This window comes from Mirounga angustirostris, unplaced genomic scaffold (assembly GCF_029215605.1).
Source record: "Mirounga angustirostris isolate CCGP_5_RB_7025 unplaced genomic scaffold, mMirAng1.0.hap1 SCAF_8, whole genome shotgun sequence".
NCBI lineage: Eukaryota > Metazoa > Chordata > Mammalia > Carnivora > Phocidae > Mirounga > Mirounga angustirostris.
The window spans coordinates 30,443,436-30,466,453 of NW_026991716.1; the positions used below are offsets into that span (position 1 = coordinate 30,443,436).

The window sequence follows — 23,018 nt, forward strand, 5'->3', positions numbered from 1 at the left end:
TTTCTAAATGAGGCCTTCCTAGGCTGGGCCCCAGCTTGCTCATCCCGCCGGGGATCTTTTTCAGAACAAGAACCTGGACTGGTTCCCCCGGATGAGGGCCATGTCCCTAGTGAGCAATGAGGGGGAAGGGGAGCAGAATGAGATCCGGATTCTTCAAGACAAGCTCAACTCCACCATGAAGCTGGTGTCCCACCTCACTGCCCAGCTCAACGAGCTCAAGGAGCAGGTGTGTACCCAGGCCTATACTGGCCCCACCCTTGGGGTCCTGTGCTGGGCAGCTTCGGACCGTCACTGGGAGGTCACAGCCCAGCCTGCCACAAGGGAGAGGGGGAGGGTACTGGGGCCTTCACACTCCTTCCTTTCCTTCATGGGTCTGGGGTGGAAGACAGGTTCTGGAGACACTCTCTCCCCCCATGGAAAGCTAGACTGAGGTTGGCAGCCCCTGTCTGTGAGCCCCCTGAAAGACAGGGCCAAGTGGACTCTTGGTAGAGGTGTGAGGGGTCCTCCCCCTTGCTCACCCCCTCCCCCCTAGCAGCTGCTAGGGAGGCTACTGAGGGGTTCACTGGTGATAGGGGAGATCAAGGCATCCTTCCACTTCTCAAGTCCCCCTCTTGCCCAGAGCATCCTCCTCTTCCATCTCTCAGTGGCTAAATGAGGTTAGGCAGCCCCTCTTTTAGGTGGGGTGGTTCCCAGCTGCACCACATCAGGGGTTTGTGACACACTAATCGAGGACAAGGGTTTGGGGCGGACATCTTCAATGCATCCTGGGGTGGGCCTTGGCCTGCTGCCAGTGCTAAACAGTAGCTGGGCCCATGGGGCAGGGGGCCGGGGGCAGGCACCAGCCCCTCCCCAGTGCCCATGGAGGGAGGGTCCCAGGCGGCCCGACCGGACGTGTCTGCCCCCATTTAATCCTAGATGACAGAGCAGCGGAAACGCAGGCAACGCCTGGGCTTTGTGGATGTCCAGAACTGCATGAGCCGCTGAGGAGAGCCACTGGAGGCCCTGACAGGGGACGGTCATCACAGACAGCTGTGACTGGAAGGCTGCCCCTTCCCGTGGGTCAGGTGGCCCAGCCAGCTCGCCAGCCTCTCTAGGCCAGGGGCCCACCCGGCCTCCAGCCCCCACTCTGCCGGACACCCCCGAGCCATCCCAGGCTCTGGCCAGCATGGTGTGGGAAGCCACGGAGCTGACAGTCCTGCCTAGAGCCATTATCGAGACTTGGCAAGTCACTGGGACTCAGCTTACCTTAATGCCTTAGAGGAAGAAACGTCATCTTGGAGGACGGTCGCTTTGTCCCTTAAAGCAGTAACTGACATTCCTCTGTGTTCCTCCCTGCGGGTCATTAGGAGTGGGGTCGCCCTCTATTCTAAGCACTACAATTTGGCCTCCGCCCGCGCCTGGGGAAGGTGCAGTAACACTGTTGTTACTAGTGATTTTAGTGTTGTTATTTAACTTATTCAAGGGTGCCGTGCCCAGCCCTGGCCATGGCTGCACGGCCCCCCCCGCCGCCGGGCCTCGAATCTGCTGTGGACAGCATGGAGACCTCATTGTCCAGGCCATCCCTCTGGCTCGGCCCCAGGGAGACTGTGACCCGAGGACGAAGAGCCTTGCTCCTGGGACCTGCCCCTTCCTAGCAGGCCTGCTGACAACAGTCGCTGGCCCAGATGACAGGGCCTGGGTGTGTTCGAGTGGCTGGTTTTTGACTGCTTGTTTTATCTCTTGGTGTAACATTTTACAAATCCTTTGGCCTGAGAACTAATATGTTAATTGCCTTAAATAAATTAATAGAACTCTAGTCTGTGAGAAAGGGATGCTGTTTCCTATTCTCCCCAGGGGCTGTGGGGGTTCCTGTGGGACACGGGCAGGGGACAGAATTCAAGCCCTTGCCCACCAGCCCGGCCTCGCCTCGGGCTCTTGGTAGATGGCCGAGTGCATCCTATCTCACAGCGATGCCTGGACAGAAGTGGTTTGTGTTTTCTTGTATGTATTTCAGCACATACTGAGGGGTCCAGGTACAGATGAGGTGAAGAGCTCACGTTCGCTTCTTCCCCACGAGGGGCGCCATCAGCCCCTGCCCTACCTACCCCTTCTCTCGGCTCTGTGCCTGACAGAAGAAAGCTCAAGTGGGGAACATGAACATTTACGAAAGAGCTAAGGTTCCAGGGAATAATAAGGTGACCCCGTGTGTGGCCCTGGCCAGGGGGCTTTTGTCCTGTGACCTCCCACACAATCTGCGCAGAGTGCTGAAGCCGACCACAACCCGAGGCCCCGCCTGGCCAAGGCCCGTCCGTAGCTCTACTCTGGCCCTTAAGCCAATCTGGAACACTGGTTTTCTGCAAGGTCAGGGGCAGAGGACCGGGCTCCGTCCTTCTGAGTTAGTGGGAATGAGGGCCAAGCAGTCTCTTCTCATCTCTCCGCCACACCACCTCCTGCTGCTTTCTGTTTGCAACAGGATGCCTTCTTCAATATTTACCGCTATTTTTGGCTCTCCCCCAGGAGCTCCTACAACAAAAGGGAGCCTGAGAATCTTGCCAGGAGCCAGCCAGACCCCCACTGGCAGGTGGGGCCCCTGTGGCTGTGCAGGAAGCACCTTGCCCAGAGGCCCCGTCACCTTCCCTTCCCAGGCCCAGACGGAGACCTGCATTTCCTCTCCTCTGGAGACTTCCCCACCCTGACCGGTGGGCGGGGTGGACGCTCGATCGCACCCTTTCTCAGGCAGAAGCTTCCTTTAGAGCAGCAAGGGCTTCCTTTTTGTGAAGGCTGGAGGAGATTCCCAAACCGTGAGGATGGGGAAATCAGGGCAGTTTTATTTATGATGGCAACGTGCAAGACTCCACTCTTAGGTGCGCGGGCGAGATAAGGACCGAGCCCAGGCCTTCTGCTTCTCCTCGGGATTCCTGGGTGCAAACTTCTCCTGCAGCTTCTTCCACATGCCTTTATTCATTTCCTTAAACTCTTCCAAGGTGTCTGCGAGAGGGGAGGACAATAAATAAACAAACTGAAGTCGGCAATTTGACTATGTAAATTGGCCCCACAGGCTTTTGCCATCCGAGCACCCCTTGACTTTTACACAGTGTGGGCCTGAGAGAGGGAAGCGTGGCCCCAACTTCTGATAAGCAAATCAGATGCGCTTGCAGAAAAACAACTGCTTGCGTGGAGGGAGCACCTGTGCCGCAGGCCGCAGGCCCCACGCTCAGCTCAGCACCCTGTGCCTTACAGCGGTGGGACCTGGGATCCCTACCGATCTCCTCACTGGGAAACAAATGATTTAACCCTTTAGCCTCAGGTGCCTCATCTGTAAGGTGGAGATCAAAACGCCTGCCTCCAAAGTTGTGGACTAAAGGAAATAATAGAAGAATCTGCTTGGCACCCGGCCGGCACTCAGGAAAAGCCATCTTCATAGCTATGAAGGCTGCAGGGAGCCGGCTGGTGAGAGCCAGCGGGGCCCCTGTTTAAGAACACACGCGCACACACACACATGCACACGCACACACACACACACACACTCACACCACACAGAAACCAAACCCAGCTTTCTCAGTCTGGGCACTATTGACATTTTGGGCCAGATAATCCTGGTTGTGAGGATGTTTAGCAGCAACTTGGCTTCTACCCACTAGATGTCAGTAGCAGCCCCCCTACCCGGCTCCTAGCTGTGACATCTAAACATGTCTCCAGACGTTGTCACAGGGCAATGTGGCACTCCCCCCCACTGCCCCCGCCCCCGCATGGAAAACCACCGGTCTAAAGGCTCTCCAGGGCTAGAGTTCTATGTTGCCTAATTTTATCTGTATTTTAAATTTAGATTTTCACATAGTATTGTTTAAATTTCATACCCTAGATTTTCCTTGGTTAACAAAACTTCTAGAGAAAAAGAAGAGCTTTTCTGAACAAAAAGGCAACTTCCATTTATTATCAGTGGGCTCTTGACTAAATGAGGACACACACTCTACTTCAGCCATGAGCCCAACATCCCACCCTGAAACCTCTCCAGAAGTCTAGGTTTTCTTGTGGGCACAAAGTGGGATGCTGAGGGGTCCCCGTCCACTTGCAAACCACGAGGCCTCTTTCGGAGGAGTCTCCCATGACCGCAAGCCCAGGGGAACACACTTGGGCCCCAGACCTTGGCCACATGTCAGACCCACCAGGCCCTCAAACACTGTAAGGTGTGTATTCTTGCCTTGTCAGAAGGAACAGTCAGTGAGCTTGGCCACATAGTCGCAACAAAAATACGAGGCTTGAAAACAAATTATCAGCAAATTTCCCAGAGCTGAACTCCCGGCCAGAACAAGCTACAGCCACAGGCCAGTTGTGGGGAGGGTTCCAACTCCCCGTGCTTTGCTGCAGTCTGTCACACAACCCCCCCGCCCGCCCGCAAATCGCAGAGGTGTCCAGGGGCTAACGAAGAGGGTGGAGGCTGGGCCTCTGGAACGTATTTCCATTCTGATTTCAAGTTCAAACTTTGTTCAAACCCTGTGGGGCCCTCAGAGTGACACGGTGCATCAATGCTGGTAACTGCATGGGCCTAGGGACAGGGGAATACATTTATGTACATGTTTTTAAAAACTGTTGATAAAGTAATTCTGCCTGGCCAAAATATTGTTACCCCAGTTTTCCAGAGTACTATAACAAAAATAGGTTCAGAGTTGACATACAATAGCAGGTGACACCACCAGGTTTTAATCTGTTCAGAACGTAAGAATTCTCTGGAAGGCCAAATCTCCAAAACTTAGTTGCTGAAAGGCTGCCAGAGGGATAGGAAAGAGAAATTTCTAGAGTACCAGAAGGCGAATGTTCAGGGCCATGCCCTTGCAGAAAAGGTTAGCCTATTTTTGTATACGGTATCCTTGGCAATAAAAATAGTAATTTTCCAGAACTTGCCTACTTCAACCCAGGCTCCCCTTGCCAGTACCCCCAACTCCCCCTTTGATGGCAATGGAGATGGGGAAGTAAGGAGGGGACGGCTGGGCAGAGTATTTCCTTTCCTGTTAATTGAGGTCCATCAACAACTCCCAAACGTACCTAAGTTAAACCCATATCTAACCCACAAACCACGTCCCCTGGGTCAGATAACTCTTTGATGGGTATCCCCATACAAGTTTACTGAATGGCTTTTTGTTTTAATTAAAACCCTCATTGTTTATAAAGCCTCCTTAGGACCATAAAAATAAAATTATTTTCCTTCCATCCTGATTTCAACTACTTCCATTTGGCAAATATGTATTCCCCTGTTCCCTGCTGCCCTGAATTTAAAAGCTCTAAAGATGGATTTTCTTTTTTAAAATAATGCCTTTGACCTTCTCCATATTCTATGGCCAAAAAGCATGAGCCCCGAAGCTTCAGAATTTCCTTTGGGCTCTTCCACAAGGCTTTCCATTAAGCAGAGCGGTGTTACTAAACAATTCCCCTTGTCTGCTCGAACTCAAAGAATCATTTGCAAACTGACCGGAAAGGGCAGCTGGACTGTCAATACCTGTGGACAGGATCAGCTTGTATTCTTCCACGGACAGGCCACTGAAGCTCGTGTCTCTGGGGCGAGGGTACTGGTCACATGGGGCAGAGAGGACAGAGAGGATGGGGAGAGATTAGTTCTGCAGCATAACATCAGAGACCTGATGATCCTGGAGAAGCCTTGCTCTCCCCGCACAGTTCACCAGCGAGGGGGGCTAGAAGAGCAGCGCCACCTAGAGGCCAAAGACTTGGCCTCGCTTGAAGGGACCCAAGAATCCTCCCAAAAAGTAGGCTGTGTGATTCAGGAGGTCTAGGTGTGCCCCCTCTCCCCCATTCTGCATTTCTAACCAGCTCCCAGGGGGATGCCTGCTCAGCTGCTCAGGGACCCTACTTTGAGTTGCAAGGATTTAGAAGAAATCCCTTTTCCCTGTAGGCTAGGCATTTGGCTGTGTATATCTCCGGAGTTACTGAACACATTGTTCAAGCTTGGGGAGAACCACACTAAACGGAATTTGACAGTAATCACGTCAGGGCTGAGGAAAAGCCCAGCTTTGTCTGACAGGACTTTCCCGAAGCACCTATCTTTATCACCAGAGTGTGAGGAAATGCCAGCTCCATCAGAGTAGATGGGAAAATACGTGTAAGGCCCAAGAGTTGTTAGATACACCCCGAGCACACCCTGGTCTATAAAACACATGGCTTTTATTCAAAATTATAAATAGCTTTTATTTAGGTGACCTAAAAGCCTCTACCAGGCGCCTTTGTTGGCTTGGTTGAAATTACTGGTTACATTTGAAAGTAGCAAAACCACAATTCTTTACAAAGCACTGTATAATCAGATTTTCACTCACTCTCATTGGTCATTTCCAGTCCAAGCGCTGGGGATGTAAAAAAGACTGGCCCACTCACCTTGTGTTTGTAATAGTTTGAATGGAGTCGTGCTAGGCTCTCATACATCTGATCACAGGCCTCAGGCTCTGCAATCTGAAAAACAAAGAACCCCCCAAGGAAGTAAGCAAACAAGCCCTGTCTCCCACGCCTGTTTGTACCCAGGAAGGACCCCACTTACACAAGGCATTCAAATGAAGCAGCCTGCAGCTTAGCACTAGCCTCTCCACTCCGTGGGAAGCAAACTTGGCCTACAGCTCCAGTTACTAGAAAGCTACTAGAAATCACCTTTCTGTAATGGTTCCACCTCAGCAACTCCCCAAACTGCAGAAAAACTCCATCAATCAACTGGCAAACAAACATTTGCTGAGCATCTGTGACTTGTGGACTACCACACCAGCTGCAGTGGAAGCCACCACAATGAAACTATAGTATCAGAAGGGTGAACCTCATGGCGGTGTGGGCTGCAAGAAACCGGGGCCGGGGGGGATTCCTGTGCTCAGCATACAGCACAAGTGAGCCTAAGCTGGGTGCTGAAGGATGCGCAGGAGTTGGGGAGCAGAAAGGAGAGTGGAGAGGCCTTCCTGGTGGGGACGGTGCGAGCAGGAGGAGGCATGGACGCTGTCTATGTTTCAGACCAGACCAGTCTGGCCGAGAGCCTAAATATGCAGGGAAGAGCCTGGGTGGGAGAAAGAACAAGAACTTTTTTAGTTAAACCTTCAATATGAAATGTATTAAATACTCTTTTATGAAAAGCAAAAAATAAATTGGCTGAGCTTTCATCTGTGGTGAGCCGTTACAATTTCACAAGGAAAGAAACATGAAGAAGATAGTAGTTTAAGATGAGATGGTTGACTTGGGGAGAATCCAGAGGGAGAGTCCAGTTAGGTCCTGCTAGAAAGGACAGGGCCTGAACACTGAGGTCTTGCGAATAGAGGGTGGAAATCAAGACATACCCTGGTGTCCTTGCTGGAAACTGCGGGGAAGATGGACACGCGCAGATGGGAGGTGGTTTGTCCCCGTTCATCCCTCTTTTTACTTATACCTTCCTTCTGCCCTTGCTATCATTTATCTACGGTTCCTTGTGTGATTCTGCCAAGAATTCTGAAAGCTCTACAGAAAAAAAAACTTTCTCTTTTATGTTTTTCCCAGAATTCAAATGATGGATTTTTCCAACTTAAATCCTTTCTCGAAGAAGGCAAAGCATAAATAAATCAGTAGTTAAGTGTTTTAATAAGGCAGCTCTGCTTCTGCCTCTGCGCATGTCAAATGAGGTCCCCACTTCACAGCCAACAAAAAAAAGATGACCCGCCATGTAGTTTTACTTGATCTGTCCCTGGGTTCAGGCCACTCATCACGAGAATGCTCAGATAGCCACATCAGAAGAGAGAGGATTCTGGGCTGAGGAGGTAGCCAGTGTTCGCTGAATAATAATCAAAGGCATTACTTGGGTGGACTGGCACTGAGGGCTGAACAGAAAGAAGGGATGGGAAAATATAAGACCAGGACTGGGTTCTAACCCCTGTAGGGCAGCATTTTGGGGGCGGGTGGGAAGTCAGCTGGAACCGAATTCTGCAACATGCGCTTTGGAGGAAAGCATTTCTAACATTATGGCTTCAGCAGAGCATGCATAACCACGAGCCAACATGGAAGGTAGAAGAACAGAGGGTAAGAGACACAAAAGGAAACAGAGAATAACACCAGCACCAAGTTTTAAATATTACGTTGATTATCAAAAGAAAATCGTGCATTTCATCTTTTGCTTGCAGTCTTCATTCTTGTGTGGATGGGTTCACTTACAAATTTAAAAATCACGCACCAAGGGGTGAGGGGCGCCAGAGTGGCTCAGTTGGTGAAGAATCTGCCTTGAGCTCAGGTCATGATCCCGGGGTCCTGGGATCAAGCTCCCATTGGGCTTCCTGCTCAGTGGGGAGCCTGCTTCTCCCTCTGCCCCTTCCCCTACTTGTTCTCTCTCTGTCTCTCACATAAATAAATAAAATCCTTTTTAAAAAAAGTCACGCACCAAGAACGTGCAGCGTGCTCAGCCCTGTGTATGAACAGGTGTCCGTGGCTGTGGAGAGCGGTGGAGTCACACTGCCTGGCTCGGAATCTTGGCTCCTTCACTTATCAGACATGGGATGCTGGGCAAATCATGCAATCTCCCCCTGTCCCCCACACTTTAGAAAAAATTTGCCACATTTGCTTTATCACTCTCTCTATATATACATATTTTCCTTCTGATCCATTTGAGAGTAAGTTGGAGCATGATGCTCCTTCATGCCTTAATATTTCAGTATATTTCCTAAGAACAAGGGCATTCTCTTACATAACCATGGTTCAGTGATCAAATTCAGGACACCTGACATTGATGCAACACTTTTATCTAGTTCATCATCCATATTCCAATTCTGTCAATTGTCTCAGTCATAATCCTTACATTGAAAAAAAAAATCCTTTTGGCCTGGGATCACTTACGGCATTTATCTGTCGTGTAGCTTTCTCCTTTCAGCTGGGACAGTTCCCTGGCCTTTGTCTTTCAAGCACTGACATTTTTGAAGCGTACCCGCCAACTTAACCTTTCTTTTAAAAGAAAAGATAATAATAGTCCCTATTTCTGAGGGCGGTGTGAGGAAAAATGAGGTAATGCCGGGATTGCTCTGAAGTTGGGGCCTGGAACACTGATCAATGTGAGTGATTCGCTTTTCTTAGTATTATTGGTAGTGAACAGTTGTAGCAGGAAACGCAGGCCTCCACCTCACAAACTACAAGGGGAAAGAGCAGAGCGTTCAGGACAACCCCCGAGATAGGTAATCCTGGCGACAGGACAATGAGGGCTGCTGTGGACCCTGCCAGGGGAGACCAGCCGGCTGGAGGGCCATGGCTGAGGACGAGCAGTGGCTACCAGAAGTAAGTGGGAGCCCTCCAGGCACAGGGCTAGCTAAAGCACATGCCCGGCGGAGAGGCAGCAAGTGAGGGCATTCTGAGTGGATCAGTGTTGCCCGTGTGACTGCCGGGTTGTGGCTAGGGATGGAAGTATTGAAGGCGGGCAGGATTGCCCCACCTGACCACACCACGGGCTCTGACACTGTTGGCTCCCAGCGGCCACCAGGCACCCCACGGTCAGCTCAGCGGGGATGAGACACCGACCCCTGGTCTCTGCCCAGTGAGCACTCATCTGCGGCACCTCTTCGCCTGATGGCTGCTCATCTGGACCTTCCCCTCCTCCCACCATCCGACCACCTTCCCAACCGAGCCCTTAGCAAAGGCGTTCACACCTGGCAAGGCGTTCCTGCCCTCCTCACAACTCTCCTGGGCTCTCACCGCTGCTGCAGGCCACCGACAAGAGCGCTTCCTGATCAAACCCCCAATCCGACCTGGTCCTCGCCCTTGGAAATCTTGCCCACGCGAGTTCCCCTCCTGCTTCTCCTCCAACTTCTCTAACGGTGAGAATTTGCCACGGGGCTATTCAGCCACCTCCTACTATACCCTCAAGGGGGTGAGCAGGTGTCCTCTACCTTCCTGTCTTTTCCCGTCTCTGCAGGGGCAGCAGGGCAGAGGAGGGGCACAGAAGGAGGCCGGGGTCACCCTTGCAGAGCACTGCTCCCAGGAGGGCAAAGAGCATAGGGTCTGAATGCAAAAACAATGGGATCATCCGAGCTCCCTCAACCTCTTAAAATTCCTTCAGTATTAACGACACAGCCTCCTAGATATTTTACGTAATGCCCGGTGCTCCACTAACAATCCGAGAAGGAACCAAACACCTAACAAGAACCAATCCCCCAAAAATGAACTTGTCACCCAACTTCTTATTTGAGGCCAGAAGGTGTGTGCATGAGGCTGTAAGAGCAGCTCGGAGGAGGTGATGAGAAGCAGGCATGCCACCTTCTAGCCAGTTGTGACTGCCGAAGGGCAGAAGCAGTCACGGCCAATTCTGGGTCCGGGGCACATCCAACCCAAGCTCCGCAAGGAAAAAAGTCTTACTTACCACTTAAAAGGATTATCAATAGAAGTATCTGTCTGATTCCAGAAGCCTTGCCACACTCCTATATCCTACACTTTATTCACAGACTCTAGCAAAAATGTGTCTGAATTTGGAAATATACAGTTTTCCTGATGAAATGTACGGTGCACTTTTAGAAATATTCTTACATACAAGCTTTAAATTACCTGATTTTGCATTCACACCTAATGAGATTACGGACATTTTAGGACTAACAGCAGCTCTGGGTTTGAAAAAGGCAGCAGTGGGACATTATGAAAAATTCAGTTCTGCTCCCTAAATGTGAATAAAATAGATGTTCAACTGACACAGTGTCCTCTATGGCTCTATTTTTGCTCCTTTTGCATTTCCCCTGCTCAGTCGTCAGTAAATTTCTCTTTACCATATTAAACTTTTATACATACAAATCTACATCAGTGCCGCAGGCACTGATTTCGATTTTGAAAATTGAATTTTGGGTGGTGACTGCAATTGGTACACACAGTGGCCCTGATTCTAGTCACACAAAGGGACACAAAGGGACGCATAAGCACTTTTGGGAAAGGGTGTTGCAAATTGCTTTGCTAATTAAGGTAGAGCTGGATTCGGTCCAGGAGGATCTATGAAAAAAGGTTTTCATGGCTTGGTAATGAACTTCTGAAATGAGTTCATTCCGCTACGGGAGGCTGTTCCCTTCAATTCTATTGCAAATCTATTTCTTGAGCACCTACTATGCAGAGTGCTCTGCGAGCGGGCTGTGAGGGGACATAAAGACCCAGCCTCGGCCTTGCAGAAACTGGTAATTCAAGCCGAGGAGACAAGACAGGCGCGCATTAAAAATCAAACATGGCCCCGGGGCAGCGTGTAACTGAGTGCCAGATTAAAGGAAATCAGGGGTGGGAGCGGGTCACCAGGCCTGGCTGACGGGGCAGGTGTGGCAGGGGTCTTGGGTTTCACTGCAGTGACAGTTCACAGAGAGGGGGAGCCTGAGTCCCGCACTGAGGAGTTCAGCGGCAAGGAGCTGGGCCTGGGTGGAATGGGGATCAGAGGAGTAGCTGGGAGGATGCATGAAAAAGCAGGGGACAAGGATGTTTTAGGCAAAGCAGGATCTTCAGCTGAGCCGAGGAGTGCTCCAAGGGCCTGGGAAGGCAGCTAATCTTGGCAAGCCTTGTGTGTCTGCGGGGTGGTGTCCACAGTGCACTAGGTTCTCAAAGGTTAAGAACCACTTACATTGTGGCCAATTTGGGAGGCAATGAGAGGCCAGGGCACGTGCTGCGGTGCGGTGAGAGGCAAAACAGGCTGGCACCAAGGATCGGAGGGCAGTGAAGGCCTCACACGCCTGCTGCCACTCATCCAGGAGGCAACAGGCAGACACACAGGCTCCGAGTAAAGTGGAGACCCACCGAAAGTGGTCTGTAATTTATCCCTTCTAGCAGGATGAGCACCTCTATCTTTAACCAAGCACAGAAAGCTGCCATCCCATGGTCTAAACACTACCTTAATTCGTTCTAGGTCTGCCTGGAACTGGGAGATGAGAAAAAAGATGGAGATGCCCACATTCCCTCTCAGAGATGATTCTCCTCATAACTCCTGTTTTGCAGTGGGTTCACTATTATAGCTAAAAATAGCATAATCTGTCCTTAGGCCATGCCTCAGAAACTGGCCTTCTAGGAGCCCGCATATGGGGGTGGGCACCGCTGAGGTGGTGTCCCCGCAATCAGCACAGGCCAGGCAGTGTGGCTCCCTGCCACAGTGAGGAAGGCCAAAGACCGGGGCTCCTCCAGATGACCGAGACAACAGAATTATATACAACCTTTACATTCTCCCCTGAGAACTGGAAATATCATTTACATTACTGCAAACCCAAGATGCAGTTCAACTTTTTCCAAACAAGGCTGATAGGATTTAAACCCAGGTATAATGCAAGAACTCACTGGTGGGTGCGCCCCTTCCTGGGCGGCCGTTTCCAGGCTGTTCCTCAGAGCTGTGCCTGTGCTAGCTTAGTAGGTGCCGGTGTGCAGTCAGGGATCTTTCAGGAAGCTGCTTGTGCACCTAGAGAACTCATTAGAAGGACTGGCCCCTTTCCCTGTACTTAAGTCAACAATTAGAGTTGTTCTGCCACCTTCCCCCACGTTGTGATTCTTTTATTAAGCTCTTGGTGCTGCAGGAGATGTGTTTTCTTGAAGAAACTGTATTCAGAGGGGGCAAAACCCATAACCATTAACTTTCAAAAAACTGCACAAAAGGATAGAGGGTGTAAGAGGTGGTAAGTGCGCTCCTGCTTCCCACCATCTCCTCCCTCTTGGTGGGTTCTGGGTGGACCATGAGACTCCCCAGAGGGCAATCTGAAGTGGAATTAATGGGGGCGGAGGTTTCTGTACTCTGCCTTCAAGTCTGAATGCCTGATTTGCTTTCTAGTGAGTCCGGCCCTTCTGCACTGGTATCCCACCTGAGGGTCATCTTTCTTCCGATCTGTACTAGGGGTCATGGCTGGGGCAAAGAAAAGCAGGTGGGCAAAGACACATTTACTTCTTTGGCAAAACTGTCACTCGTTTGAGCAGGGCATGAGGGAAAAGGGGTGGCTTGATGTTCATGGAACAAGAGGCCTTTTTAGCAAGAAAGAATGTGGGAGAAATGGCAGCTGAGGAAAGATGAGGCCCAAAGGAGGCAACGCCAGATCAGGACCAGGACAGCTGGGCCTGTTGCTTACTTGTCTTGCCACTGACTCCCCAGGGGACCCCAAGTAAGTTGTTTTAGGTTTCTGTTTCCTCATCTGTAAAATGGGAATAAGTGATGGCCTCCTTCCTCAGCTGCGCTAAGGACTAAACTAAATGAGAGTATGCATGCAAAAGCATGCTGGAGCATGTGTTCAGTGTTATTGTTAAGATCCAGGGGGTCAAGAGGCCAAGAAGACTGCCTGCCTCTCTCCTCTACAGGAACAAGGAGGCTGTGGAGCAGAACTGCCTCTCCATCTAGTCTGGTCTTTCTGGCAACTGGCATAACCAAGGGGGAGCTCCCCACCCATCACCCAACTGGGTCTAATACTCGCTGTCTGCTGCCGGCTTAATGAAGAGTCTACCGGAACCACCTTTCTTTCTCAAGGTTTATAAATGATCCAGGGTGTCAGTGGGAGTAACTTACGGTGCTGTCCTCAATTCTAGCAAGGGGCTGCTCCCTCTAAAAATTATCACCAAGATTTACTAAGCCCAGGGGCATTCTCAGGTGCCATCAGGATGAAGCACCATGACAGTGGTCCTGAGTAATGTGCTTACTGCCACCGTGATATACCGGTTCACTCTACCAGGGATGCATTCATCAGCGGCTCCAGAACCATCATCAGAGCCATGACTTGCATCTAAAACCATGACTCAAATCTGTGTGGGCCTTCGACTGATTAGAACTATCTTCCCAGGTGATGACAAAGGATGACAACTCCAAAAGAGAAAGCTATACCCTCCTTTTCTGGGTCCTCTTACACTAAGTCAAGTAGGCGAATGTCACACTCTCTCACCTCCCCAAGGCTCCAGCCTCTGTCAGCCTCCTTGCTGGCTGCTTTCACCATCTGAATTTCAGTAGAGTAAAATGCACGTCTGTCTACCCGACTGTTAAATTTCTTGACAGTAAGGACAAGGCTATGTCCCTCTTCTGGAGTTCCTAAGGTTCCCTCCACACTGCAAGCTCTCAAATTCTCACCACTCAGGACACAGAAATATTCCTTCTCACTCTTCGCTACTTCTCTCCACCTACTTCTGCCACACCTGCAACTGTATTCAAATGATTTTTGTCTCATGAGTCATAACTGATCATTTAATCACTTCATCCAGACATTTACTGGTTGTCCTTTATGTGCCAAGAACTATGCTAGACACTGGGGGGAGAAAATAAATGGCACCCTCTCTATTCTCAGGAGGCTCACACTAAAAATACGTAGGGAGCAGAGCCCTAGAAAAGTCTATGGAGTTTGTAGAGTTGGGACTAGATACAATTCCTGCCTTCGAGATCTTGGTATGCTGGACCAGTGAAGACCACTGTAAAAGGTGCGTACGTGTAGTGCCCTAACCCCCTGCATCCCCCAAGCCCCGAGCCAGACACTTCATCCATGCCCTCCACCCCATCTGAAATCTGGTTTCCATGATACCCCTGGGCATGTTCTTGCTCCATTAGGTGGGCTGGCTTGGCTCTTTGTTGGGCTAAGTTGCAAAAAAAAAAATATGTTCCTGCTTTGACAGGTCATGGCCAAGTACGGCAAAAGTCATTTCTTCAGGTTGTGTGTTTATGTATCACATTTCCTATCTCTGACCTCTTGCCTGAGTCCCAGGCTCAAATATCTCACTGCCTACTTGACATTTCCACTTGGAGGTAAGTCCACTTGGCATCTCAAATTTAACATGTCTAACACTGAACTCAAGATGTTCTTCCCACACCCCACCTGCTCCTCATCTAGTCTTTCCCATCTCAGTAAACGGCACCTCCTCCCACCTAGCTGCTCAGGCCAAAAAAATCTAGGTGTTCTCATTGGTTTCTCTTTTTCCCTTTACGTCACATCCACTATATTAGCAAGTCCCGTTGAAGCAACCTTCACAGTGCAACCCGAATCTAGCCACTCCGTCTCCTGTGCTGCCTCCCTCATCCAAACCACCATTATTTCTTGCCAGAGTAGCCTTTTCTCTAGCCTCCTTGTTCCTATCCTCACCCCCTATAATCCATTCACCACATGCAATCAGAATGATCTTTTAAAACAAATAAATTGGGGGCGTCTGGGTGGCTCAGTCGTTAAGCGTCTGCCTTTGGCTCAGGTCATGATCCCAGGGTCCTGCGATCGAGGCCCACGCCAGGCTCCCTTCTCAGCAAAAGCCTGCTTCTCCCTCTCCCACTCTTCCTGCTTGTGTTCCCTCTCTCACTGTGTCTCTCTTGTTCTGTCAAATAAATAAATAAAAGTAAATAAATAAAACATAAATTAGGTCACGTCAGTCTTCACTAATTCCCCAATGGCTTCTCGCTGGCCTTATGATAAAATCCAACTCCCAACCAGAGCCTGTAAGACCCTACTGCACCTGGCTCTTGTCCTCCTCTGACCTCAACTCTTAGCAAACTCCATCTCACTCACTCCCCTTCAGCTGCTCTGGCTTCCTTTCTGTTCCACAACACGCCAATCTGTTTCCTGCCTAGGACCTTTGCCTGGAATGCCCTTCCCACCAAGTATACAGTCAGCTCATCTTCTTCCCTTATGTCTCATCTATGTGTCACCTCCAGAGCCAGGCTTTCTCAGAACTAGTATTACCCTTTTATCATGCTACTATTTTACATCCAGCACAGGACTGATCTGGACTATCTTACATACGTCTACTTGCTTACTGTGTCCCAGACGAGAATGTAAACTTCAACTTCAGGTGGACAGGACCTCCTCTGTCTAATTCACTGCTGTCTCCCCAGCACCTAGCACAGTTCCCAGCACATGGTGGGTGCTCAGTGAATATGTGCTGTGTATGAATGAGTCCCAGAGCCGCCCTAGCACCAACCTGGAGAGCAAGAATGTAGGTCTACTACTCACACAGGGGCAGGGGTTGAGGTCCCAAACCTGCTGCACGGGCTTACAGGGGGCCAGGTAGCAAAGGCTTTGCTGGGGCCCTGCAGAGGTCCTTGAGGTTCAGCTCAGTCACTGCAAAGTAACAGCACCGTGTCAGGGAAGCTATAAGCCTGCGCGTGTCACCATCTACGACTGCTGTGCGTCTCAACCCCGGCTGCGCCTAGAATCATCTGGTGAAAGTTACAAAATACCGAGGCCAAGGCCCTAACCCCAGAGGTTCTGATTCAATAAGGCTGTAGATTTTTTCAAAAAGTTTCTTCAGTAATTCCAAAGTGCAGCCAGAGAGCACTAAATAGAAGGCGGGGTCGTCGTTCTCTGAAGTTCCGGGAGGGGTGGGGTACAGGAGGGTCCGCGCGCACGTGCGGCCGGGGAGGGAAGGCTTGCGCATGCGTGGACCCCACTGCTCGCCCGCTCGTGGGCCCCACCCGTGCCTCGTCCTTTCCGCCCCTCGCCCCAACCGCCACCCCACTGCAGGCGGACCCCACAATCCGGTCACCTGGGTGTTCTCTCCCTCCCGAAAGGCCTGTGCCACCCGCTGCCGCAGGTAAGAGCCCAAGTCCCGGCCCCGTTTGGTCTCGTCCACTGGCCATTCCTCACACAGCTTAAGGAAACGCCGGTAGCGGCTGGCCGCCATTTTGGGCCCCGTTTGTCCCCGCCCTTGAGGGAGGAGTCGGCGCCACAGGTGGCGCTTGCGCACTTAGGCTCTCCGGCTTCCCGGGGAGGTGGGGTGGGAGGGAGGAATGAGCGTGCGCGAGTTCGCGGGCGGCCCGGCGCTCTCCAGATAGGGGCGCTGCTCTCCTGTCTATGCGAGCGGGGTTAATTCAGTGTCCTCCTCCTGGACCGGGCCCAGCTCCCAGGGGCCAGTTAGACGCGGAGTACTCCAGGGACAGGTTTACTTCTCTTTTTTCGATGACTGCACAAGTTCCAGACTAAGACTTCCTCGGAGACCTCTGCTAATTTGCATAAACGAATACATTTGCATGTAAATTCAGGTGGTTATTCGATGAAGATGTGTATGAATTTATTTTTTTTATTTTTTTTAAAGATCTTATTTATTTATTTGACAGAGAGAGACACAGCGAGAGAGGGAACACAAGCAGTGGGAGTGGGAGAGGGAGAAGCAGGCTTCCCGCGGAGCAGGGAGCCCCATGCGGGGCTCGATCCCAGACCTCTGGGATCATGACCTGAGCCGAAGGCAGACGCTTAACGACTGAGCCACCCAGGCGCCCCAAGATGTGTATGAATTTAATCACATAGCACGCGCGCAGGTTGTTCGCCTCCCCTTCTCTCCTTTCACAGCCCCTGCACTTGCCACTACCACTTGGTAGTGCTTTTTAGCTCTTGTTCCTCTCTCCCCATCCCGTTAGTATCCCTTCAGAGCTCCCCTCCCCACACGGGGCACGTGTCCCTGGGAAGCACAGATTTCCCAGCTTGAGCAAAGTCAGCTGGGTTGATTCAGCCTGGGAAACTTGTTTTACCAAGTCTTTTCTTATACATCTCCAGCTGCAGCATCATGTGGACTGTCATCATTTTTCTTTTCAAGATACCCCCACCAGTTTCCTTAAGAAATCCTCAGCCTGGCTTTGCTGAGCCGGGCTCTGTCTTCACGGTCCTGCATTTAGCCAGGACCATCCCATGCATACAACACTCAGCTTCCCCCAAACCTCTTCCTTCTCACCCGCCTACTTTGTAAAGGTAAATCCGGGAGACTGTTGCCTTCAAGGAGTAGACGGTTGAGGAGTGGATACACAACCCGAACACAAGTTCAAAGTGACAGGGGCTTTAATTGAAATGTTAGAGAATGCTGGGGAGTTTGGAGAAAGAAATACTACTTCTAGCTGTTCAGGGGAATAAGGGGAGAAAGATCAGAGATGGCTTCTGAAGGAGATGGCATTTGGGCTGGACCTTGAAGGATGGTTAGGATTCAGGTAAGTGGGAACGAAAGGTTCCTGAGCCGCAAGAGCCAGGCCTAGGGCAGGAATGGGAGAGAGAAGAGGAGGGAGGGGTTTAATCTGAGGAAAGATCAATGGGTGGTTTTAACAAGGATCAGCTTTGAACTGTTCTGAAGACCTTAAGAGTAAAGATCTATTGAATGAGAACCTCTGGTGACCTGGGGTGTGCGGTGTCCACCTGAGGTAAGTGAGTTCACGGAGTGCCTACCTGAGGTTAGGAGAGCTCAGGAGGAGTGGAAAATGAGGCTTTCAGGGGCGCCCCCATCTTGTTCCCAGTCCAACAGTACTTCCCAGCTCTATCTATCCTCTTCATGAGCTGTATTTATAGCCACATAGTTTTGATGGCTGCCATGAGGCCTAAAGGTCAAGGATTGTATCTGTTTACTGTCAAGTTCCAGGCGCCTGGGGCTGTGCTGGGTGCCTAGAGGCCTTGTCATTCTGCCTGAGGCCTGACCACCCCTCTGGCTTTGACGAACACCTGGCTGGCAGACAGTGTTCCTAGGACGCAGGGACTGAGGTCCCTCTGTCTTCAGTGAGAGGAAGAGTAGCATGAAGTGGCAGCAGATGGTTTTCACCCCACTTGAGGCACAAGTGGAGTGAGAGGTTGAGAAGAACAACTAGACATCCAGAGAACTCAAACCAGTGTCTCCTAAGGCTCTCCCTTCCCCAGCACAACGTCTTCTAGGTGGGTTGTGGTTGTCCCTTGTTCAGGCTGCCTTGCCCACCTCTCTTACCGCCAATGGAGGCTTGTTTGGTTTGGTGGTTCAGTAGTGAGGCCTTGGAGTCTTACAGGCCTGGGTTGTAATGTGGGCTTGCTCATTCATTCATTCATTCATTCAGGACTATCTATGTAATTTGTGGAGGCCTACTACAAGGTGAAATAGAAAGTTCCTTGTTAAAATATTAAGAATTTCAAGACAGGGGCACCTGGATGGCTCGGTTGGTCGGTTAAGCATCTGCCTTCAGCTCAGGTCATGATCTCGGCATCCTGGGATAGTGCCCCACGTCGGTTCCCTAATCAGTGGGGAGTCTGCTTCTCCCTCTCCCTCTGCCCTCGCCTTGACTCATGCTTGCTCGAGTGCTCTCTATTTCTCAAATAAAATCTTAAAAAAAAAAAAAAAAGGAATTTCAAGACAGTAACAGCAGAGCATTAAACCAAGTATGGGGCTCTTTGGAGTGCAGGGCTCTGTGTGACCTCAGAGGTCACACACCCACGAAGCAGCCCTGAGCTCCTTCCAAGTGGTGGACAGGACAGGTGAGGGCCCTGATCCTGTGGGTTTTACATTTAATTGAGTGGAGACGGACAACAACTGAATAGACATATGATGATGATAATAATAGTGCTTTATATGTATGAAGTCATATAGTAAGTGAACAAGATAATTTCAGATATAGTAAGTGCTGGGGAGAGATTCAAGGCAGTGTGCTGGGTCCACAGCGATTGGGGCAGGGGTGGGTCTGGGTGGTCTAGAGGAGGCCTGTGTATGAGAGCGACCTGAGTCACAAGGGGCAAGAGTGGCTTCCTGGCAGAGGGACCGCCAGAAGTCTTCAGAGCAGCCTACCTTGAGTGGGTTATTTAATCTCTCTGAGCTTCAGTTCTTCATCTTAAAATGGGAATTCTAATGATAAAGTAACACCTAACTGACTATTTGCTCTGTGTCAGGCACTGGTCTAAATGCCTTATACAGTAGTGACTCATTTAGTGCTCCTAATGGCTCTCAGAGATAAGTACTGCTATTATCTCCATTTTACAGAGGTGGAGACTCAGGTACAGAGAGGATGAGGACTTGCCAAGGTCGCTAGCTGGTAAGTGGCAGAACCTGGACTCGAACCCCAGCTGACTGACTCCAGAGCCCACGCTCTCCCCCCTCCACCCCCCATCAGGATGCCCCTTCGGTGTTATCAGGAGCTGCATGGATGGTTCTTTCAGGATGCATTATAGTTTCCCAAGGGGGTCTAGGGTCCTCTCCAGTCTTGTGTTACCTCTGCCCCCCACCTTCTCATGCCTGTGGGTTGTCAGAGCCAGAGTCTGGGCCCGTTGGCTTGTCAGTCATCCAGCGCCATTCTGGACACATTAATAGGTACCATCTGGAATGTGACTTGGCAGTGCCAGTCCTCAGGGAGTTGATGACCATTTTAACACCCACCTGCTGACTGTCACTCATTCCACATTAAATGCAAGCTCCCCAGGCTCCTTGCAAGCCCCCACCAGGGCTGTACCTCCTGATCCATTTGGAATGGGTATTTGGGCTCCATGGAGTCCTGGTAGCTCTTTATAGAAACAGGCACCAGAGGGGGAGGAGAGGAGGGAGGGAGCGCTGCTTCAGTTTTTCAAGTTATAATGATCCCAGTAATTGAGATACCGAATTGTACATTTAAATCGCTTGAAAGTAAAAATACCATTTTGTAATGCTGGTGTTAATAATGTAAACATTAAAAATGAATTAAATACTTAGCTGTATTGTGGGGCACGATTGCCTGATTTTTCTTCTTTCAACTTATTTAACCGGAGGAAATGATTGGCTGCCATACCCAGATATGTTACCATAAAAAGTGGGTCTGGACTTGCAAGGGAGAAGTTAGTCAGTTCGTGCCCTGTGTAAAGGTGAACTGGAAGGGGCAGGCTGGTAGTAGATTGCTGCCTTTCTCTGGAGGTGAGCTGCTTTTCAAGACTCATAGGTGTTTAAGGTGTGCTAGGGTAGGCTAATGAGGTCCTAAAGTGCAGCCCAATGTACCCAAAGCCCCTCCACTCTGGGGAGACCTCTGTCGTCTGCCCTGGGCCCTGCCTCCCTCCCTTCACTCTAGTTGATGTCACCTCAAAGAGGCCTTCCCTGGCCCCCATTTCAGGAGTGGCCCTGCCACTCTGGATCCCTGCAAAACGCTAGTCACTATCCGATAGCAGGCCTTGACAGAGAGTCATCTCTCACTAAATGAATCTGAGGAGAACAGACCACATCAGAGTTTGGACCCGGGTTTCCTCACCTATCCATTCCCCCGCCCCCCCCAACCCCAGTTGAACACCTGCCTCTGTGAGATACTCCTCTCTAGAGGTCTGAGGGAGAAAGGTGAAGGGCAAAATCAGGAGCAGGTAGATTTCTGGATTTGGTACTTGGATTAGCTCTCGAAGCTCCTGTCCCATTTCAGGGCAGCCTAGTAACAGAAGGGAGAAAGTTCTGAGCGATGCATAACGAAAAGGACCCAACCTGGCTGCAAGTCAACCTGCCTGGCTGGTGCTCAACTTGGTATGGTCCCAGAGATGCTTTTCCCTCCCTCCCTCCCCTCTAGTTCTTGGCACCCACACCTTCATTTTAGTTCTTTCCCTCATCTTCTGTTTTATGTTTTTGGCCACAGTGGATGCAGATTTAAATCAAAAGTCAGAAGTTTAGATCATTTTGAAGAGCTGCTGATGAGTGGTCCTGCCTTGCCATTTATTTTATGAGACTGCTTCCTGCCCTTTCCAGAATGGGCTACAAGGCTCTGTGCAGCTGGGAAGAGTGATGGGACCTGCCAGGATGCTGCCCAGAGGCCCAGGGCTTCCTGATGACATTGCGTCATGGAAAAGCTGTAATAACTTTCTGCTCTTCAGCTTCCTCTTCAATTGCACTGGGAACACTAGAGGGAGGAGGCCGGGTTGGGTGACTGTCCCCGGCTGTCCTTGGCCTCCCTGCTGGGGAGTTCGGGAGCGGGTTGCTCTTCTACAGCACCTGTCTTGAGGACCAAGTGAGAGTTCCCGGGGGGCAGATGGGGCCGCTGAGGCGGGGAGACAGGAAGCCAGTCTGCCAGCACCCTGGGCTCACACTCCCTGTCTGAGGACACGGCCGGGGGGGAAGAATCTGCATCAGAGCCCGCAGCTCTGGCACCGGCAGGCCCCTGCTGCCCCCCACGCCCCTACTCGCTCTTTATGTCTCTCCTCCCTCCTTAAATCAGGTATCAGTTTGACATGAGGATTTTGGAGGTTATAATAGAGACTGGCTAGGGTCTCATCAAACCCATTTCCTTTTCCAGGCACACAGTTAAACGACGTCTCAGCCTGCTGGCATCTGGGCAGGGCCCATGGCTGGTTCTTGTCTCTGGAATGTGGGTGTGCCTCCTCAATGCTGTGTAACTTTTAGGCCTCATGGTTGCTTGAAGGTGGTGGAGTCACAAGTTGGACGGTCCCTGGGTGACTGTGCAGAGCGGCGGCTCTCTGCTGACCAAACCTGATTGGAATGTTCAGCTACTGTTGCTTGGGGATTGTTTGTTATAAGTTAGCCCACCCTGACTAACACCTGTGCGTTTCTCAGTTCGGAAGAGAGCTCCCCAGTCTGAGGGAGGGGAGGCCCTTCCAGGCTTCCAGATAAGAGGAAGTCGGAGAGGCGGAAGGTTCGGAGGCCCCTGACAGTCCGAAAGTGCTGGGTTTTCTCCATTTTCATCTTAATCTCTCCTGGTGCCTCTTCACATCAACCCCCGTGGCCAGCCCCCACCCCGCTGTTCCCTGAGCAAAATGCCTGATTCCTGTTGCTGTGCTTGTCCATAGTACCTGCCTTCTTGATCACCTCTCGGACTTGCCTCCCTTTCAAGGCACAGCTAAGAGACCACCTCCGTGATCACCCCACGTGGAGTTGAGCCCTCACTGCCTCTCTTCTCCTGGGCAGCGCTCTGCATGGCTGCACAAATGGCCCCCATGCCTTGTTGAAGCACCCCTTATATTTTCACCTGAGGGTCTTCACCTTCTCATTAAGTCATAAGGTTCTTAAGGACAATGACATGATCCTCATACTTCTTGTTTCTTGCATAGGTCCTAGCACTGTGCCGTCTGTACCAGGCACTCGGAAAATATTCGTTGGTTGGGTGAATGGAGGGAAAGAAGGACAGACTAATGTAATCACAAATGAATAAGCTCCTTGGCCAGATTTTCAAATGTCTCCACCATCTGGGCTCACTCCATTTCTCTCCTCTTCACTTTACCACTCCCAACCACCAAATCCCCATTCTGGATGGGTTGTCTGTCCATAGACTCATGAGCATGCTGGGCTTTTCCTTCCCTCTGCTCAGCCAGCCCCTTCCCCATTCTTGTCATTGTTCAGGGCCTAAGTGAAGTCTCACCTCCTCTAGCAGTTTCTGTGATGTGTGTCAGCTGTCACATGATGTGTGTTTCTCTTTTGGCTGTGGACCAACCTCT

At 50.8% G+C, this 23,018-nt stretch overlaps 2 protein-coding genes across 3 annotated transcripts in view; one reads left to right on the top strand and one right to left on the bottom strand.

The window, feature by feature from the left end:
• ITPR3 (inositol 1,4,5-trisphosphate receptor type 3) overlaps nucleotides 1-1,795 on the top strand; it is a 67,008-nt gene extending 65,213 nt beyond the window's left edge. The window contains exons 58-59 of the mRNA XM_064597472.1: nucleotides 65-226; nucleotides 916-1,795. Coding sequence (XP_064453542.1) covers nucleotides 65-226; nucleotides 916-984 — 231 coding nt within the window. The 3' untranslated portion in view covers nucleotides 985-1,795. The remainder of the gene's footprint in view (nucleotides 1-64; nucleotides 227-915) is intronic.
• A 990-nt stretch (nucleotides 1,796-2,785) lies between these two features.
• LOC123837648 (ubiquinol-cytochrome c reductase complex assembly factor 2) lies at nucleotides 2,786-16,578 on the bottom strand. Of its 2 annotated transcripts, none has more exons than XM_064597473.1 (4): nucleotides 16,402-16,578; nucleotides 6,361-6,435; nucleotides 5,447-5,543; nucleotides 2,786-2,967 (listed from the first exon to the last, which is right to left on the bottom strand). In XM_064597473.1, exons 1-4 carry the CDS (start codon nucleotides 16,537-16,539, stop codon nucleotides 2,840-2,842), a joined length of 438 nt encoding a protein of 145 aa, XP_064453543.1. In that variant the 5' UTR covers nucleotides 16,540-16,578; the 3' UTR covers nucleotides 2,786-2,839. The 2 variants fall into 2 exon arrangements, with proteins under 2 accessions (XP_064453543.1, XP_045722675.1); XM_045866719.2 differs by having other exon boundaries at nucleotides 5,474-5,543; nucleotides 16,402-16,574.
• Nucleotides 16,579-23,018: the final 6,440 nt, after the last annotated feature.